At 34.8% G+C, this 17,586-nt stretch overlaps 1 protein-coding gene across 1 annotated transcript in view; it reads left to right on the forward strand.

Moving 5' to 3' along the window:
• The first annotated feature begins 1,134 nt into the window (after positions 1 to 1,134).
• Positions 1,135 to 17,586, forward strand: part of LOC132804120 (uncharacterized) — a 28,724-nt gene continuing 12,272 nt past the window's right edge. Inside the window, exons 1-4 of the mRNA XM_060818077.1 lie at positions 1,135 to 1,434; positions 1,536 to 1,748; positions 1,859 to 1,951; positions 2,265 to 2,358. Coding sequence (XP_060674060.1) covers positions 1,135 to 1,434; positions 1,536 to 1,748; positions 1,859 to 1,951; positions 2,265 to 2,358 — 700 coding nt within the window. The remainder of the gene's footprint in view (positions 1,435 to 1,535; positions 1,749 to 1,858; positions 1,952 to 2,264; positions 2,359 to 17,586) is intronic.

Consider the following 17,586-nt stretch of genomic DNA (forward strand, 5'->3'; position numbering starts at 1 on the left):
ACAAAGTTGACGTGAGTATATGTCCATAGCGTCGACTTTTGTTAAGATCGTATGTGATCATTAATAGCAAATCCCATGCGTTGGTGATCGAAATTGATATGTTGCTTAAAAATTTAGGTTTCTCTGTCAAAAATTAATTACAAAGATTTTTTCAATGTTCTAAGATTGGCAAGGTTAAACGCGTGTACTTGGATGGGACATGATATTCATGTTCAGAGCAAATCTTTTCGATGACTGTGTCCATGAATTATTCAACATTTATGAAAATATTCAAACATTCAAAAGTAGAGTCTAGACAAAGCCAACGCCATTGGCATCTTATAGCGTCAGCATAGGCCCATGTATTTTAATATTTTATTTTCCTTTTTATCCTTAATGATTTTAAAACCCACATAATGTCAAATAACTTTTTCTAAAGATTGTAGATCAAATAATTACAAAATGATTTTAAACAAATGTTAAATAAATCATACAGGAAATATAACAACATTTTATAACACAAGAAAAAAAATATATATACCAAAGCCAACGTCATTGGCATGTTATAGCATCGGCTTAGATACATGTTTTCTAAATTTTAAATTTCTTTTTTATCCTTAGTGATTTTAAAACCCACATGATGTCAAATAAGGTTTTTTCTAAATATTGTAGATTGCCTTTAAAAATATTGACAAAATACAAAAATACAAAAAAATTGACCAACGCCAACGCTATTAACGTCGGCTTAGGTCTCATTTTATTTTTTATTTTAATATTCCTTTTTACCTGTATTTATTACAAAATATTTTAAACAGCATTTACAAAAAACCTAATGCTTGAAGAACCAACCCACGTCTCCTCATATTGGATGTATTTATTTATTTATTTATTTTTGTTTGCACTCTTCTTCATCGTTTAGATTTTTTGAAGGTACGTAATACTGTGGAAGGAGACACTAGGTCAGCGTTGCCATATGCTTTCTTAAATATTTGTTTTTTAAAATTGATTTATGCGCGTGTTCCTATCAACAGTCTGATCTGTACCCTATCCACTACTCTGGTCACTGGAATAGAAACGTGGTTACTTCTGACGATCTCGTTGCCGTCTTTTAACGCTTCTACAATCGTCATTCTGATTGTCTGTAGTACTTAAGTGATGGATACATGTGCTGAAAATGGCCTCACAACTACTGATGATGATAGAGCAGCCTCAACTGAAATGGCCAGACCCAATCCTGCATCCAAATCACACAAACGAAGAGGACCTACAAGGATGGAACATATTATGATGGATGAGCCGCCTCAATATAATGAGTTTGGAGTTGCAATAAACCGTGCAGCCGTGCACATGAACAACTTGGAGGGATCGCTAGTTAGAAGTACAATACCAATTTCTATACGTCAGTGGAGAGACACGCTTGAAGACCTTAAGAACAGCATATGGGAAGAGATAAAGGTGATACATGTAAAGTCTATTTGTAAATTAGTTATGAATTGGTATTGCTCATTCAATTTTTATATGAAACCTGGAAGTGTTTGTTATTTTGTAGTTTGCAGAAATCTTCCAATAAAGATGAGAATTTGAAGAAGCAAACTCTCATAGATTGTGCTGTGAAATGGAGGAGATTCAAGAGTTGTATGTATTTAAACTATGTCAAACTATATTTGGGCATGCCTGAAGTTTCGAAGCACCGACCACAAGTATATGATTTTATAACCCAGGACGTTTGGGATGAGTTTGTAAGTCAAAGGTTGACCGACGACTACCAGGTATTTTTGTCTTCGTCAACCATTAATGTTTAGTCATCCTTATAAATTCGAATGCATTTCAATTTTTACTGGCATATTTAACTTATTGCATGTGTGTCAATTTTTTGTAGGAAATAAGTAAAAAAATTTCTGAACGAAGACAATTAAACAAGGATCCACATCGAGTGGGTGCATTGGGATATGCGAGATTGGAAGTGCTCATGGTATGAAAAATAATAATGTTAGTTTTGAGGTTCATGTATTATTTAATTTCATCACACGTGAAATTCATATTTATTTTCAATATTCATAGCAAAAGGAAAGATGCACCCAAGATTACATAGGCCGAGAGGACCTGTGGACTCGGGCATGAATGGGAAAGGATGGAAAATTTACAAATGAAGATGTTGAACATGTAGTGGAAACGATTGTAAGTTAGTTTATTCATGATATAATTGTTTGAAATTAATTACATATACCTGAACGCTACACATTATTGTTGTTGACATGCAGTGAAATTATATTATTTTTTTGTAGGATGGCCTAAGGAACCAAGCCAACAAAAGGGAAATTGAGTCCTCCCCTCCGGATGATATTCTTACGCAAGCATTAGGGACTGAGGAGACTGAAGGTCGGCTTAGGGGTCGAGGCAAACATTATACAGTTAAATTTGTTTTTGAAATCCATAGTCCATGTCCCAAAAAAATGGCTAAGTCTGACGAAACATTATACAGTTAAGTCTTCATTCTTCACGCTACAGTGTTTAACATAAGCATTTCCTTATTTGCCCTTTAGCTTCTGCTTCTGTCTCGTTTACTTCTGTGGATCAACATTTAAAAACTGAAGAACTGGACAAGATGTCGAAATTACTCTTCTAAGTTTCAGATTGTCCCCAATATATAGTTTCATTGGAATATTTAAAATCCCTTTTGCTCTATCTTTACAACTTTTTGGGAATTTTGTACAATTATTTTAAGAACATTGTAGATTGGGGTTAATACATTATAGAATACAACCTGATTTTTTTTTTCTTTTTTGACTGTATCTACTATTGATTGTGTGGGTTTTGATAATGAGAATGAACTGAGTTAGGATTTTATTTTTCATAAAACTTTTTGTTGATTCTTGGTAAATTTTTCATCTTCTATAGTGAGGAAAGAAATTGAAAGGAAGGAAAGAATGTGATGAAAAGGTGAAACAGAATTAAAAAGAGAGGGAAAAATGTTCAGATGGATGTGAGAATAAGATATGAGAGTATCGTAGATTACCGCCATGGTGAGGAGTGGAAATAAAATTAAGAGAGCATAGAAATGGGACGGAGAGGGAATAGAAAAGGGACTGTTCATTCAATACCCATTCAGAAGCAAATGTCAGTTTTACCGTACCCACCACACATGAACAGCCATTGTAGCAAAATACAAATATATATATATAGGAGAATTCTATGATGTGAACAGTCTGTATACGGAGCACATCCAAAATCAATATTTTTTAGATGATAGTGTCGGCCTTGATGTGTACAGTGTATAGCAAAGTCGCCGCTATCATCCGAAATGCATCGGCTTTGAGTATAATCGGCATGCGGACCGTCTGCACCATAGAAAGACTATATATCTCTCTCTCTCTATATATATATATATATATATATTAAAGATGTTTAAATATATTGAAATCTGTTTTAAAATAATGAGGGATTTATAAAAAAGATTGTAAAGAATAATATTTATTATTATAAAATTATATTAGATTTGTATAATTGTGAACGATATCCTTATAAATTTTAAATTTTAAATTATATTAAATTTGTATATCAAAATATATGTAATTATGATTGTATAACCTATCTGATCTAATAATTGTGAAAAAATAATCAAAAGAAATATCAGGTTGGAAAAAAAGATGTTTGGCGCCAAATTTTATTTTGTGGTTTTAGTAAAAGACTTAAAAATTTTTTTTTTTTTTTTTTAAGTAATAAAATGAAAATGTTTTTCAATGCATGCAACAGAATCAGGGCTCCTACAGGGAGGCACCTACAAAGTCGGCAGACCCTTAAAAGTACCACCGGGGGGTAACATAATCATTAAGGACGGACAGTCAATCTATTCGCAGGGTGTGCTCAACGGTGGAATCAGGGGGTCGGATCTATGTGCTAAGTTCACCTTGTACGTGTTTTCAGTTTTTTTTAGTTTGATTCGGTTTGCATTTGGGGTTTGATTTTATTTTGAACTTTTCTAATTGACTTTACAACAAAAACTTTGTTGCAGGGATCTTTCAAATAACCAACTGGATGGGCCCATACCGGCATCTCTTGGAAACCTACACATAGAAGTCACCCAATTCTATATTGTACACGTCGACTTCCCAAATTTCTTTTGTTGTTGAAATGTGGCATATTGCTGCCACATGGCAGTGTTTGACTGGTCCCAGCTCATCGTGAAAGTTTATGAGTTGGATTATGCTGCTTTTTACACACAAACAGTCAAGCCTCCTTTGAATTTGGGGGTACATAACGGGGGGTCGGCCTTCCCGTTCATTGCGCTGCCCTTAACAAGCAACTAATTGCTTTTTGACATTTCTTTGCTGTTGGGATCCCGAGGAAACAAATAACTAAAGAGAAGAATAGATTAAGTAACTGTTATAAGAGAGTATCATAACCTTTAAATTTTCTCATCCAACGGTGGATGATGGACGTCTAACTTTAACTAAAAACTCAGTAAACTTTTAAAAAATAAAAAATAAAATAAACAACTTAATAACTTGCAATCGATTTAAAGCAAAAGTAATTATAAACCATTAATTGGATAAGATTAATTAGTTGTGTTAGGAACACCAAATTATTTACCAAGTAATGTGATAAATAATGTAATTACAAATTAATGGTCAGAAATTCATAAAACATAGATATTGCAAAAAAGTCAATTATAAATTATCTCATCATTTGTTGTCATAATCTAGTTGATAAATATGTTTCTTAAATGTTTCTCCAACCAAAAAAATGTTTTTTAAACACTAGCAATAACGGTTTGTATAAAATGAAAAAATATATATGTTTTCTAAATTTTTTGTGTGCGTATATCCCACTAGATCTAGTGTAACGAACATATTTACTTTAAATGTCCTATCGGTTCCGATGTGATGTTTTCCCGTACAATCTCCAAAAATAACTTTGTTATAAAAGAATAATTATATGTGTGTGCGTGTGTGTATATATATAATACCAAATGTGATGTGTACATTGCAAAAAGTTGTGAGCCTGTTTGAGTTCAGTTTAGGGACAAAGAAAAGGTAATGATTTAATATGCATGCTTAGAGAAAAAAAATGAATTTAGAAACTACAGTAAAACGTCCTTATAATGTTATAATTATAATATTATGTTCAAACTAATTTTATTATTATGACGAGATTATGACTTTATGTATGTGTAGTTAAAAAAATTATCGTTTTGACTTAGTATATAGATATAAAATATGCACTGGAGCATGTCAAATCCAAGGTATGCAATGTTGGAAATATGCAAAGTTTCATCTTAATAGTTTAAAATTTTGCATTTATGTGACTTTTATAAGTACATTGTCTAACACAACTTTAAATAAATACTTTATTTCATTTTAAACTTTTAATGTAAAATAATATATATATATATATTTTGATAACATACAGATAATTATTATTACATGGAGAAATTTTTTACGACGAAATTTCTAGAAAGTATAACTTATTATATGGAACACTCTGTAGTTAAACATTTCCAATCACATATATATGCAGTACCAGTAGTTAAAGTGATAAATTTTTTAACTTTAAATCATTCTCACAAGATCAATATTGTCATTTTGGAAGGGACTTGGGTAAGAATAACCTCAGTGGTACTCTTCCAGCGACACTTGGAAATTTGAGTTCACTATCATCTCTGTAAGTATATATCTATAAACAAATACTTAATTCAATAGAAATACATAAAAAAAAAAAATTATACTTGGTTAAAAATACCAGAACTGAGTATGAAAGTTGGATATGTTTATATATAAATTTGAATATGTGACTTCCAGCTATTTGAATTCCAATAATTTCACCGGTCCTTTCTCAAGAGTTATGGCCAACTTTTAGACCTCAAATCATTGTAAGTTAATTTGGTTTTCCACATTTAATTCACATATAATCAAAATCAATTAAATTTAACATTTAAGAAACGCCTGATTTGTCAGGACCCATCCAAAATTTCTCACCGGAACCCTAGACAAGCCTTGATCCCAGGGAAACCCTACCGGATCCTCCAATAAAAAATCCGGCAAAACCTCCCCTAAGGGTTGGACTTACCATAAAATTTTCCTGCACGAAAAATACTTCTAGAAATATCCCCTTATTCCTCCCACCTTATTACAATTTATTTCCACAATAATCAGCACTTCCAAAAATTTAAGTAAGGAACTAATGCAATAATTAAGGAAATATATCCCATAGTATACAGATCATCATAAGATACAATTAAGTACGAAAGTTATACAACAAAGGAGTGGCAAGAAAGATTACAAATAGAATAAATGAAAAGGAAGGAACTTCACGAAATATGACAGCAACGAAGGTCAAGCTCGCTCCGGACAACGTCTACCAATCCTTGCACCTAGAGGAACAAATTAAAAATATGAGATGCTAATCAGCTCAGTGAGTGACCTATCTATATACACAATTATGGTAATAATAACAATTATAGTATACTTGATTAGTTAAAAATAATCAATGAATAGATAAATGATAATTAATTGAAAATAATACTTTCCCTCAAAACTCTGTAACACCCCGTGATATGATTCCGCCCGAGCCCGCTCAACCGATAACCCGCTGGGGTGCTGACTCGACACGGATGAAGACTAGGCCAATCATAAGAGCTCAAATTAAGAGATTTAAGGACAACCTGGAAGTATTTATACAGAGGGTAATCAATCTCAACAGAGCTTGTCCATACTTGAAGATACAAAGCCTATTCTAAGCATCCAAGTGGTGGAAGCCGATACAGACCCGGGGTGACGGTTTTGGTACATTTTTGGAGTCCGAGAAGCATGAAATGGTTCCAATGCTTTATGGGTTCAATACATATGCCTAAGAGGTCATGGAATCAAGTTAAATCAGCCTCAAATGCAATCAAAAAGGGCTTGTACGGACAGCTTCAACAATTTGGCCGAATTTGCTGTATTGCTTGCTGGCTTTACTGTATTTTACTGTATTAGCCTTTTCTTATTTTTCCAAGCATGGGCAACGTGTGGGCCTCCATATTCAGTTTATTTGGCATCCTAAAAAGCATCTAGAAGCTGATTTGGAGCTCAATTTGGTCAAAGATTGGTCAAAGTCAACTTAGTCAAAAAGCTAGTATTATAGTTTCCTAATTTGATTCTACTTTTTGTTTTAGGAAATTACCATTACTTTTTAGTTTTTATTTATTTATTTTCTGGAAAAATAATTTTAGGAAAGTTATTATTTTATTATTTTCATTGTAAATTAATTAATTCCTAATTCAAAATAAAGGAATTAATTAATCCAAATTAGATTAGGAAAGGAGTGAGAATTTCGGCCACCATAGAACTCTTTATTGTGTGGCCTATTTTACCTAGGGTTTTTAGGGTTTACTTTGTTTCTTTCAAAGCCTATTTAAAGGCTTATTTTTCAATAAGAATACAACTTTGATTTGATTGAGAAAATACTTGTGAGATTAATTATCTCTTTGTTCTTTGAGAACACCTAAAACACCATTAGAGAATTGGTTGTTTTAGCTTGACTTATCAATAGGTTTTCCATCCCCTATTGTGGCGTCTACATTATACCAAGGTTTCTAACCACAGGTTGTTTAGGGGTTGAGGTCCATTCCATTAGAACTTGAACTTAATTAAAGATCCGGGCTAATATAATACGGGTTTAGGAGCAGGTCGTCCTAGGTTCGTATCATTTGGTATCAGAGCTAAATTTTGTTCAGGTTTGATCTATCTTTATTTGTTTTATTTGTTTTTGTGTTATTCTGCAATTTTAGCATTAGGTTAAGGTTGCATCCATCCCCTACACGTTCTGCATCTTAAAAAATAAAAAAAAAAAATTCATTCCTAGTTGAATTGGGATTTCCTAGTTTTATCGTATTTTTGTTTCCTAGTTTGTTGGTTGTTTTTCATCATTGTTCTTGTTAGTTTTTGTTTTTTTTATTTTCCTTTGCTGTTTTAGTCTTAAATATTTGCATTCATATATTCAAAAAAAAAAAAAAAAGTTTGCGGCAACATTAAAAAAAAAAAAAAAAAAACTGCACATTTTGTTTATTTGGAGGTCACGGGTTTGGTGTTTGTTTTGGAGTTGGAATTGCAATTTTGGTAATTATTCTTGCTACTGCAGTTGTTTGTGTTCTGTGAGTGAAAAAAAAAAAAAAGAAGGTAAAGCCGAATAAAAAAAAAACAAAAAAAAAATTATTTCGGTTTGTTGGAGTTTGATTTGTTTGCTGGAAATTTGTTGGAGCTGCTTTTTTTTTATTATTTATTCAATATTTGAGTTGCTGGAGAATTATTTTTGCTGCTGGATATTTGGATTTTGGGTGCTTAAATTATTTGGATTAGAATTAGATAAAGGAATTGATACAAAGCTTGAATTACAAGAACAACAACTAACACTTTTCTATAATTTTGTTCTCTTTGATTCTTGTTCGTATTTGAATTTCTTTTTCTGGAATTTTATTCTTGAACTCATAATCTACTACCATCTGGTGCAGTTTTCAAAAATTCCAACGTTTTCCCATTATTTTGTGTTTTCTTGTCTAGAAAGCCGAAAAATTAGGATTTGTTGGATTCTTTCGGTATTGCCTACTTTTTGCTAGTGCCTTGTTGATAAGTTTAATTAAAACATACTAGTGATCTAATTGCTGTTTTGTGGGTGTTTTAATTAGAACTTTGAGATAATTCATTGAGTGGAAAAAGGCAAGAGTGTGTGAGTTTAAAAGAGGGTAAAAGCCGAAACTAGTGAGCAAACATGAGTGTCGAGACCTTGTTTGAGTGAAACACGTGAGGGAGTGAATATTGTGAGGATTTATTTTATTTTTGCAGTATTTTACTAACATGGCAGATTCTAGAATAAGAAGAGGGGATCCACCCCTGAGGATCCATGAGGAAGAGTCCGTAGCATTCCATGGCGATGACCGAGCTATCGGGAGTGGAGACCTAGTGGACATGAGAGCTGTTTTGGAATCAATACAGCGAGTTAGTGCTCAAGTTGAGCATGTAAATCAAAGAGTGGGAAGAATAGAAGTCTCACAAGGAAGGCCGAATACAAGAACTAGGCAAGAATTCCATGGAGAACGAGGCCGAGGACGAGGAGGTCGCGAGAGGCCGAGAGAGGAATTTGATGAGGAGCCATTAGACGGCGACTTTGAGGAAGGTATGGACGAAACCTTTGCTATCCAAGATAGAGCTGGCCATGGGAGATCTAGGAGGGAAGATACAGATGATGATTTGGGAAATATCAAGGTTAACATCCCACCTTTTATGGGTAAAAGTGACCCCGAAGCATATTTGGAGTGGGAAGAAAAGATGGAGATGATATTTGACCGCCATAATTATTTAGAGGCTAAGAAGGTGAAATTGGCAGCAATGGAGTTTGGCCATTATGCACTCCAATGGTGGACCAATGAGCAAAACACCCGAAGGAGAGTTGGTGATGACTTGATTACTACATGGCGACAAATGAAAGGAGCCATGCGGAAGCGATTCGTACCATCACACTATCATAGGTTGCTGCATCAAAGACTTCAATCTTTATCTCAAGGACATGGATCTGTGGAGGATTATTACAAGGAGATGGAGATGCTTATGATGAGATTGAACTTGAATGAAGATAGGGAAGCAACCATGGAAAGGTTTCTTGGTGGTTTGAATCGTGAAATAGCCAATCAACTAGAATTGCAACAATATGTGGAATTGGAGGAGATGTTGCATGTGGCTATTAAATTAGAGCATCAATTCAAGAGGAGGGGTGTAAGATCATGGTTTGGAGGTGTTTCCAACAGTGGAAGGTCCAATTCAAGTGGCTGGAGGAACAATCCCATCTATGAAAGCAAGCCAAAGCCGAAAGTCAAGGAAGAAAGTTCAAACTGGCCAAGGAAGGAGACTAGAACCGAATCTGTCCAAGCACCAAAGAATGAGGTAAAATTAGATCCTAAACCTTCTAGAACTCATGATGTTGTGTGTTTTAAGTGCCAGGGAGGAGGACACATTGATAGCTAATGCCCGAATAGAAGAATCATGGTGTTAAAGGGCAATGACGAGCTAGAATTGGAAAGTGAAGAAAGTGAGGATGAAGCCAAGCAAGAGGAGGAGGACTTGGAGGATGAACCCGAAACCTTGCAAGCATCCAATGCTGAATTAAACTTGCTTTCTAGGAGAGTACTTGCTGCATACAAAGATGAGGATGAAATTCAAAGAGAGAACATCTTCCATACCCGATGTGAAATTCAAGGTAAGATTTGTAGTATGATTATTGATAGTGGAAGTTGTACAAATGTAATTAGTAACATTGTAATTGATAAATTAGGCTTAATAACTATTAAACATCCAGAACCTTATAGATTACAATGGTTTAATGATAGTGGTGAAATAAAAGTGAATAAACAAGCCAAAGTAAAATTTAATATAGGTAGATATGAGGATGTAGTTTTATGTGATATTGTACCCATGATTGCTGGACATATACTATTAGGTAGACCATGGCAATTTGATAAAGATGCTACTCATTTTGGTCGAGAAAATAGTATTGTTTTCAGGTTTGAAGGGAAGAAGGTCAAGCTGGAACCATTATCTCCTAAAGAGGTTTACAAAGACCAATTACAAATGCAACAAAGGAGAGAAGCCGAAAAGCTCAAGGAAAAAGCAAGTATGGCACCAACGGCTTCACCATCCTTTCAAGAAGGTAAGAATGAGGTTGCTGACCAAGGTAAGGTTTCTAAGACTCATATTGAGTGGAAAGATCAAGGAAAAGCTGAAAGAGAGGGGAAAGAAAGTGGCAAACCCGAGAGCTTGGAGAAGGAAGGGAAATCCGAAGGTTTGCGCCAATCCGAGAGAGAAAAAGAAAAAGAAAGAAAAGAAAGGTCAAGTAGCACCTTTTATTTGAGTTTAGGGGATATTAATAAGGTTATTGAATGTAAGAAACCTTTGCTGGTCATGATTTATAAAGAAAATTATTTTAATGATCAAACTAACTTTGAAGAACTTGAATTGCCAAGTTCAATGATTTCTTTTTTGAAGGAATTTGGAGACGTCTTCCCAAATGAAATTCCAAGTGGACTACCATCCAATCAAAAGGGAAAAGGTGAGCTTGCTGTCCAAGGTAAGTCTTCTAATACTCAGGTTGTGTGGAAAAATTTTAATAAAACCAAGAGTGAGAAATTTGGTACAAAAGCCGAGAGTGAGGAAGGTGAGATGGCCGTGAGTGAGAAAGGAAAAGGAAGACAAGAAAGGAAAAATATAAATTTTTATCTTAGCTTTGGTGATGTTAATAAAGTAATTATGAATAAGAAATCATTGCTCACCATGAACTTTAAAGATACTTATTTAAAGATGTCTTTATTGCATAGAACTTTATCTGCATTGTTGAGAGCTTTACTTAGTGGTAATTTGAAAATTTGGGAAATATTGTTTGCTAACTTTAAAAAGTGTAATTTTTACCATAATGAGCATGTATTTCTAGATTTTGTTGTAATAGTGTTTGACCCAGGAGAATTGGTTTGGTTGCACTTAGGAAAGGAAAGGTTTCCTAAACAAAGGAAGTCAAAGCTCATGCCGCCTATGGATGGACTTTTTCAAGTTTTGGAGCAGAATAACAAGAATGCCTACAAGCTTGATTTACCGGGTGAGTATAACATGAGTGCTGCATTTAATGTTGTTGATTTAACTCCTTTTGATGCAGGTAATGATCTTGATTTGAGGACAAATCCTTTTCAAGAGGAGGGGAATGATATGATTTCGCCCGAGCCCGCTCAACCGATAAACCGCTGGGGTGCTGACTCGACACGGATGAAGACTAGGCCAATCATAAGAGCTCAAATTAAGAGATTTAAGGACAACCTGGAAGTATTTATACAGGGGGTAATCAATCTCAACAGAGCTTGTTCATACTTGAAGATACAAAGCCTATTCTAAGCATCCAAGTGGTGGAAGCCGATACAGACCCAGGGTGACGATTTTGGTACATTTTTGGAGTCCGAGAAGCATGAAATGGTTCCAATGCTTTATGGGTTCAATACATATGCCTAAGAGGTCATGGAATCAAGTTAAATCAGCCTCAAATGCAATCAAAAAGGGCTTGTACGGACAGCTTCAACAATTTGGCCGAATTTGCTGTATTGCTTGCTGGCTTTACTGTATTTTACTGTATTAGCCTTTTCTTATTTTTCCAAGCATGGGCAACGTGTGGGCCTCCATATTCAGTTTATTTGGCATCCTAAAAAGCATCTAGAAGCTGATTTGGAGCTCAATTTGGTCAAAGATTGGTCAAAGTCAACTTAGTCAAAAAGCTAGTATTATAGTTTCCTAATTTGATTCTACTTTTTGTTTTAGGAAATTACCATTACTTTTTAGTTTTTATTTATTTATTTTCTGGAAAAATAATTTTAGGAAATTTATTATTTTATTATTTTCATTGTAAATTAATTAATTCCTAATTCAAAATAAAGGAATTAATTAATCCAAATTAGATTAGGAAAGGAGTGAGAATTTCGGCCACCATAGAACTCTTTATTGTGTGGCCTATTTTACCTAGGGTTTTTAGGGTTTACTTTGTTTCTTTCAAAGCCTATTTAAAGGCTTATTTTTCAATAAGAATACAACTTTGATTTGATTGAAAAAATACTTGTGAGATTAATTATCTCTTTGTTCTTTGAGAACACCTAAAACACCATTAGAGAATTGGTTGTTTTAGCTTGACTTATCAATAGGTTTTCCATCCCCTATTGTGGCATCTACATTATACCAAGGTTTCTAACCACAGGTTGGTTAGGGGTTGAGGTCCATTCCATTAGAACTTGAACTTAATTAAAGATCCGGGCTAATATAATACGGGTTTAGGAGCAGGTCGTCCTAGGTTCGTATCACCCCGTACCAAAAGATATACATGATTAAACAAGTTTAACCAAATTGACTAAGTTTGACCAAGTTTGACCAAGTGAACAATATATGGGTTCAAAGTTGACTTTTTCAATAGCCAATATTTTTGGTTTGACTAAGGTACCATTGTGTAGATCTCGTCAATACGAGTTCATAGACTGGCGGCACGCCAATTTTTGAGTTACGAATAAAAAGTTATGGTTCTGAGAAATTTTAAGTATAAGTTTTAAGTCAATGTCCAAGCTAGTCCCCAGTTTTTGTCTGTTAGTGACCCAAGGCTTTATATAAGCCTAGATAAGCGTGTGAAATAGGAAACAAAGCCCAAAATACTCATTTCTTCCCCAAAACCCGAGAAATTCTCTTCTTAGACCCGTGGGCCCGAACTGGGTTGTTTCGACCCGTTTACCGTCGAACTGGGTCACCGTCGTTTTGCCCATTTCCGGCCAACCATCACTTACACGTGCCAGCCACCTAGAAAGATCACTTGAAGGCAAGCTCAGCCGTGAAATTTCACAGTAAGAAGCGGCAGGATGCGCCCAGATTGGGCTGGTGAAGTCCGCGGCGGCCGGCGAGGTGGGTTGCAGTATTTTCTCCTTTTTTGGCCGTTTTAGGCCAACCCATACACGTTTTCCACTATTTTCGACCCCTCTGAACTCATTTCCGTAGTTATTTTGTCCAGATTCATCACCGTTTGAAAGATCCGACAATGGGAAGTTCGGCCGATGCTTCAATAGTGTTTTTCAACCATCGGAGGAAACTTTCAACCAAGGTGAGCATATTGATGAGTTCCCTGTCTCTTGGGCTTTCCATCAATATAAATTTTGTAAGTTTTGGAGGTCGTTTGATAATTTTTCCATTTTTGGATCAATTAGTTAATTTTTGGATAAGTTGGGGACTGTGTTTGGACAAAATTGGTCAAATTAGTTAAAATTGGAGTTGAATTAGTGAAATTGGATATTATTAGGACCCATTAGGTGGTTCGATTTTGAAATATTAGGCGTTAGGTGAAAATCCCCAATTTTGGGTACCAGGTCCTAAGGACATGCAGTATAATTGGACTGTCCGGTGTCCAATTTATGCAATTTTGTAGTACTGTAAATTATTTTGAGACATTTGGATTATACAAGTGTCTCTGATTTAGTCGTTTGGAGCTTGAGAAATATTTTATTATATTACAAGCACTCGAGTTGAGCCTGGAGGCAATCCTGTAGAGGAGCAGACGTGAGCATCTACAGTACTGTGAGTGGTTATATCATTTTTAAATGTTTTGGGTATATAGTATAATATATATATGGCTTAAATATTTTACGTATATACCATTTGATTGAAATGTTGTTTTATGCATATATAAATATTTGCTTTCACATATATGTGTTATCATTTTATAAGACTTTTGATAATATTTTAATTGATTTCCAAGTTTAATGGGTCTATAAATGGACTTGTGATATTTAAATATTTTGGTAACTAAATTGAGGTTTTAAATCATTTTGGAAACTATTTGGTTTGAGAAACCAGATTGCAAATCATATAATTTTAAGCATGATCAAATATTTTATAATTTTATGTACTTAAAATTGGTTTATGGTGAATATATTTCATTGTGGTATTTCTGGTTTTTGTATGAAATGATGTTTGGAGATTTTTAAAGTATTTAATTAAGCGGTGGAAGTTTAAGTTTTAAATTATGATTTATGATACAGTATCATTTGGAAAAGTATATATATTGTCAGGATCCGTCCAAAATTCCTCATCGGAACCCTAGACAAATCCTGATCCCAGGGAAACCCTACCGGACCCTCCAATGGAAAATCCGACAGAACCTCCCCTAAGGGTTGGACTTACCACAAATTTTCTGCACTGAAAACACACTTCTATATACATCCCCTTATTTCTCCCACATTACTACAATTTAATTCCACAAATTTGCAGCACTCCAAATGAATAACAGGAAATCAGTGCATAATTAATAACTAAATGTCTAATACAGTATACAGAGCATTATACAAATAAATATGGAATTAATACAATGACAGATAAGGAAACAATACAAGATGAAGAGGAAAAAGGGAAGAAATATTTCTTGGACTTTCGGCAATGAACTAAGATGTCGGGCTCGCCCCAGACGATCAACGTCTCCCAATCCTTGTACCTAAGGGAACGGAATTTAGAAATATAAGATACTAATCATCTCAGTGAATAACCTTATCTACTATACAATTATAAAGCAACGATAATTATAGTACATTTGGTTAATTAAGAATAAATAAATAAATAAATAATAATTAATGGGAAATAATATTTTCTCTCAAAACCCTCACGATTCACTCAGTTGGAAAAGTTCCCCTTTTAAAACGTTTTACAAAACCCACTACTTGTATGCCCCGAAAACCAAGGAAAACAATTAATCAATAGTTTTCTAATAAAATACGATAATTCAAGAATCCAATTATATAATGAAATAAATTGAAAGAAAAACAACTTTTAACAATTACTAAATAATTAATGCATGTCATAACAATTAATACCGAAACATCTCACATTAAAACAATTCTTGAAATAATTAAATTCTTAAAATACATCAATTTATTGAATAATTAAGCAAAGGAAAAAATTAAATCAAATTAAAACCTCCATTTGAAATAAATAATAAAAACAACATTATATATTCACTTGATGCACCCACTATATACCAGTGGCGCCAACGGTACCCAGCGTCCCAAGGTACCGCAGACAGGAGGTTAAAGAGAGAAACTAGCATACGGTCGTGTGGCGTCCCACCGTGCCGCTACTAACAGGCATCCTGGCCATGGAGGGACGGCCTACCCTCGTCCAATGGCAATCACAGGACGACCCAATATATCCTGTGCGCTACTCATACCCACATCTACCTGTGCGCTAATCACATCCATGTGCGCACTAATCATATCACATATAAAGAACACCAGTACATATATGGTGCATCTAAAAACTCATAAATTATAAAATCAATATATTTTTAAAATCTCAAAATTCCATAAACATCATCGGGTTTATTTCATCCAATTAAACCCGTAAATTTTTCACAATTCCTTTATAAATCATCGTCATAAATTTCATCAATTTCAATATCCAAATTTTCCAATGGCATAAATATTTTTGAAACACAATAAATTAAATCAATATTTCTTTCTCAAATATTCAAAAACCAATTTGAATCAAAAATATGAATACCATATAAATTCCATATATAATTAATTCATATAATTGTGCACAATAATTGAATAATAACCATAGCAATAATTAAAATACATCAAAACCACAATTTCTTTAAATTCCCAAATATATTCTTTTGGCACCAAAACATATATTAAAAACATTATAAATTGGCAATACAATTCTAGATAGCAATTTTCATAATATTGAACACATAACATATTTTTGAAATATTCAATTATAAAATATTCCAACAAATTAATTTGATAATTAATAATTTCTATTCTAATTTCATAAAATTCTTTATATCAAAATATTTCTTAATATATAAATATTTTGATTCACTCAATTGGGCATCAAATTTCCATAAATAAATCCACTAAATATTTGGCATATAAAATATCAATTTCAAATATTCAATTCACACAAAATATTTACAAATTTAATTCCCGAAATTAATTTGAAGGTGGGTCACTCACCTGGAGCACACAATTAATCCAAGATCCTCCATGGGATCAATTCCACGACATACACGTGCTCCGAATCGAAGCTTGAGTGACGAGGATTCTGAATCTGGTCTTACTTCCCGGAGATCAGACCGGTGGTGGTCGGAATCTCACCGGAAAGCTCTCGGCTTTTAGAGCCTTGATTCTCCCAAACTATCGTGAATTGGAGGAAAAGGACACCGGATTTGGATTCAGGGGGTCGGAATTAGTGGGAAAAGGTGGGTGGTGCAACCTGGAACTCGTCGGAATAGTGATTTCTTCGGCGAGCCGTGACGGTCACCGGCAACCATCACCGCCGGCGGCGCGTACAGTGGCCACTGACTGTGATTTTCGGCGGGGAGGTAGGTCTAGAGGTGGGTGTTCCAATGGGACCGGCAGTAAGGCAAACGGTGGCCGGAATTGGGAGAAATCTGGGTTTGAAGGTGGTGGCGCCACCGCAGGAAAAAGCCTCGATCCGAGCGCGTCACCGGTCGATTGGCCGTAAAATTTTAGGGGTTGGCCGGAAATGGAGAGGCGCTCCTGCTTGGCTGGTGCGTGTGGCAAGATTCGGCCGAAAAAGTTTGCAACTCCGTCGGCCGGTGGTTCTCTCTCTCTCTCTCTCTCCTCTCTCTCCCCTCTCTCTCTTTCTCTCTCCTCCCCCCTCTTTTCATACCGGTTTAAGGCCACCGTGGGTGGCACTGTTCACCCATGTGGACCTTAAGATGTCAACACGTGGTGTCACTGTTCATGCACTGTGCATAATTCGAAAATAGAATAAAATATTGCGGTAATTGGAAATCTTTGCAGACCCATAACTTTTTAACCAGATGTCCAATTTAAGTGTGCTGCTAGTCTATAAACTCGTATCGATGAGTACTTCACAACCATGCATGAGTCAAAGCTCAACTTTGCATGAATAAAAAGTCAACTCGGGCATCCCTTGGACAGTTTGGACCTCAACTTGTTTTGCTCATAACTTTCAAACCGTAACTCTGTTTTTGACGTGCTACTAGTCTATGGACTCTTGACAACACGTACTTTGTAATGGTACCTCAGTC

The sequence above is a fragment of the Ziziphus jujuba genome, chromosome 1 (assembly GCF_031755915.1).
Source record: "Ziziphus jujuba cultivar Dongzao chromosome 1, ASM3175591v1".
NCBI lineage: Eukaryota > Viridiplantae > Streptophyta > Magnoliopsida > Rosales > Rhamnaceae > Ziziphus > Ziziphus jujuba.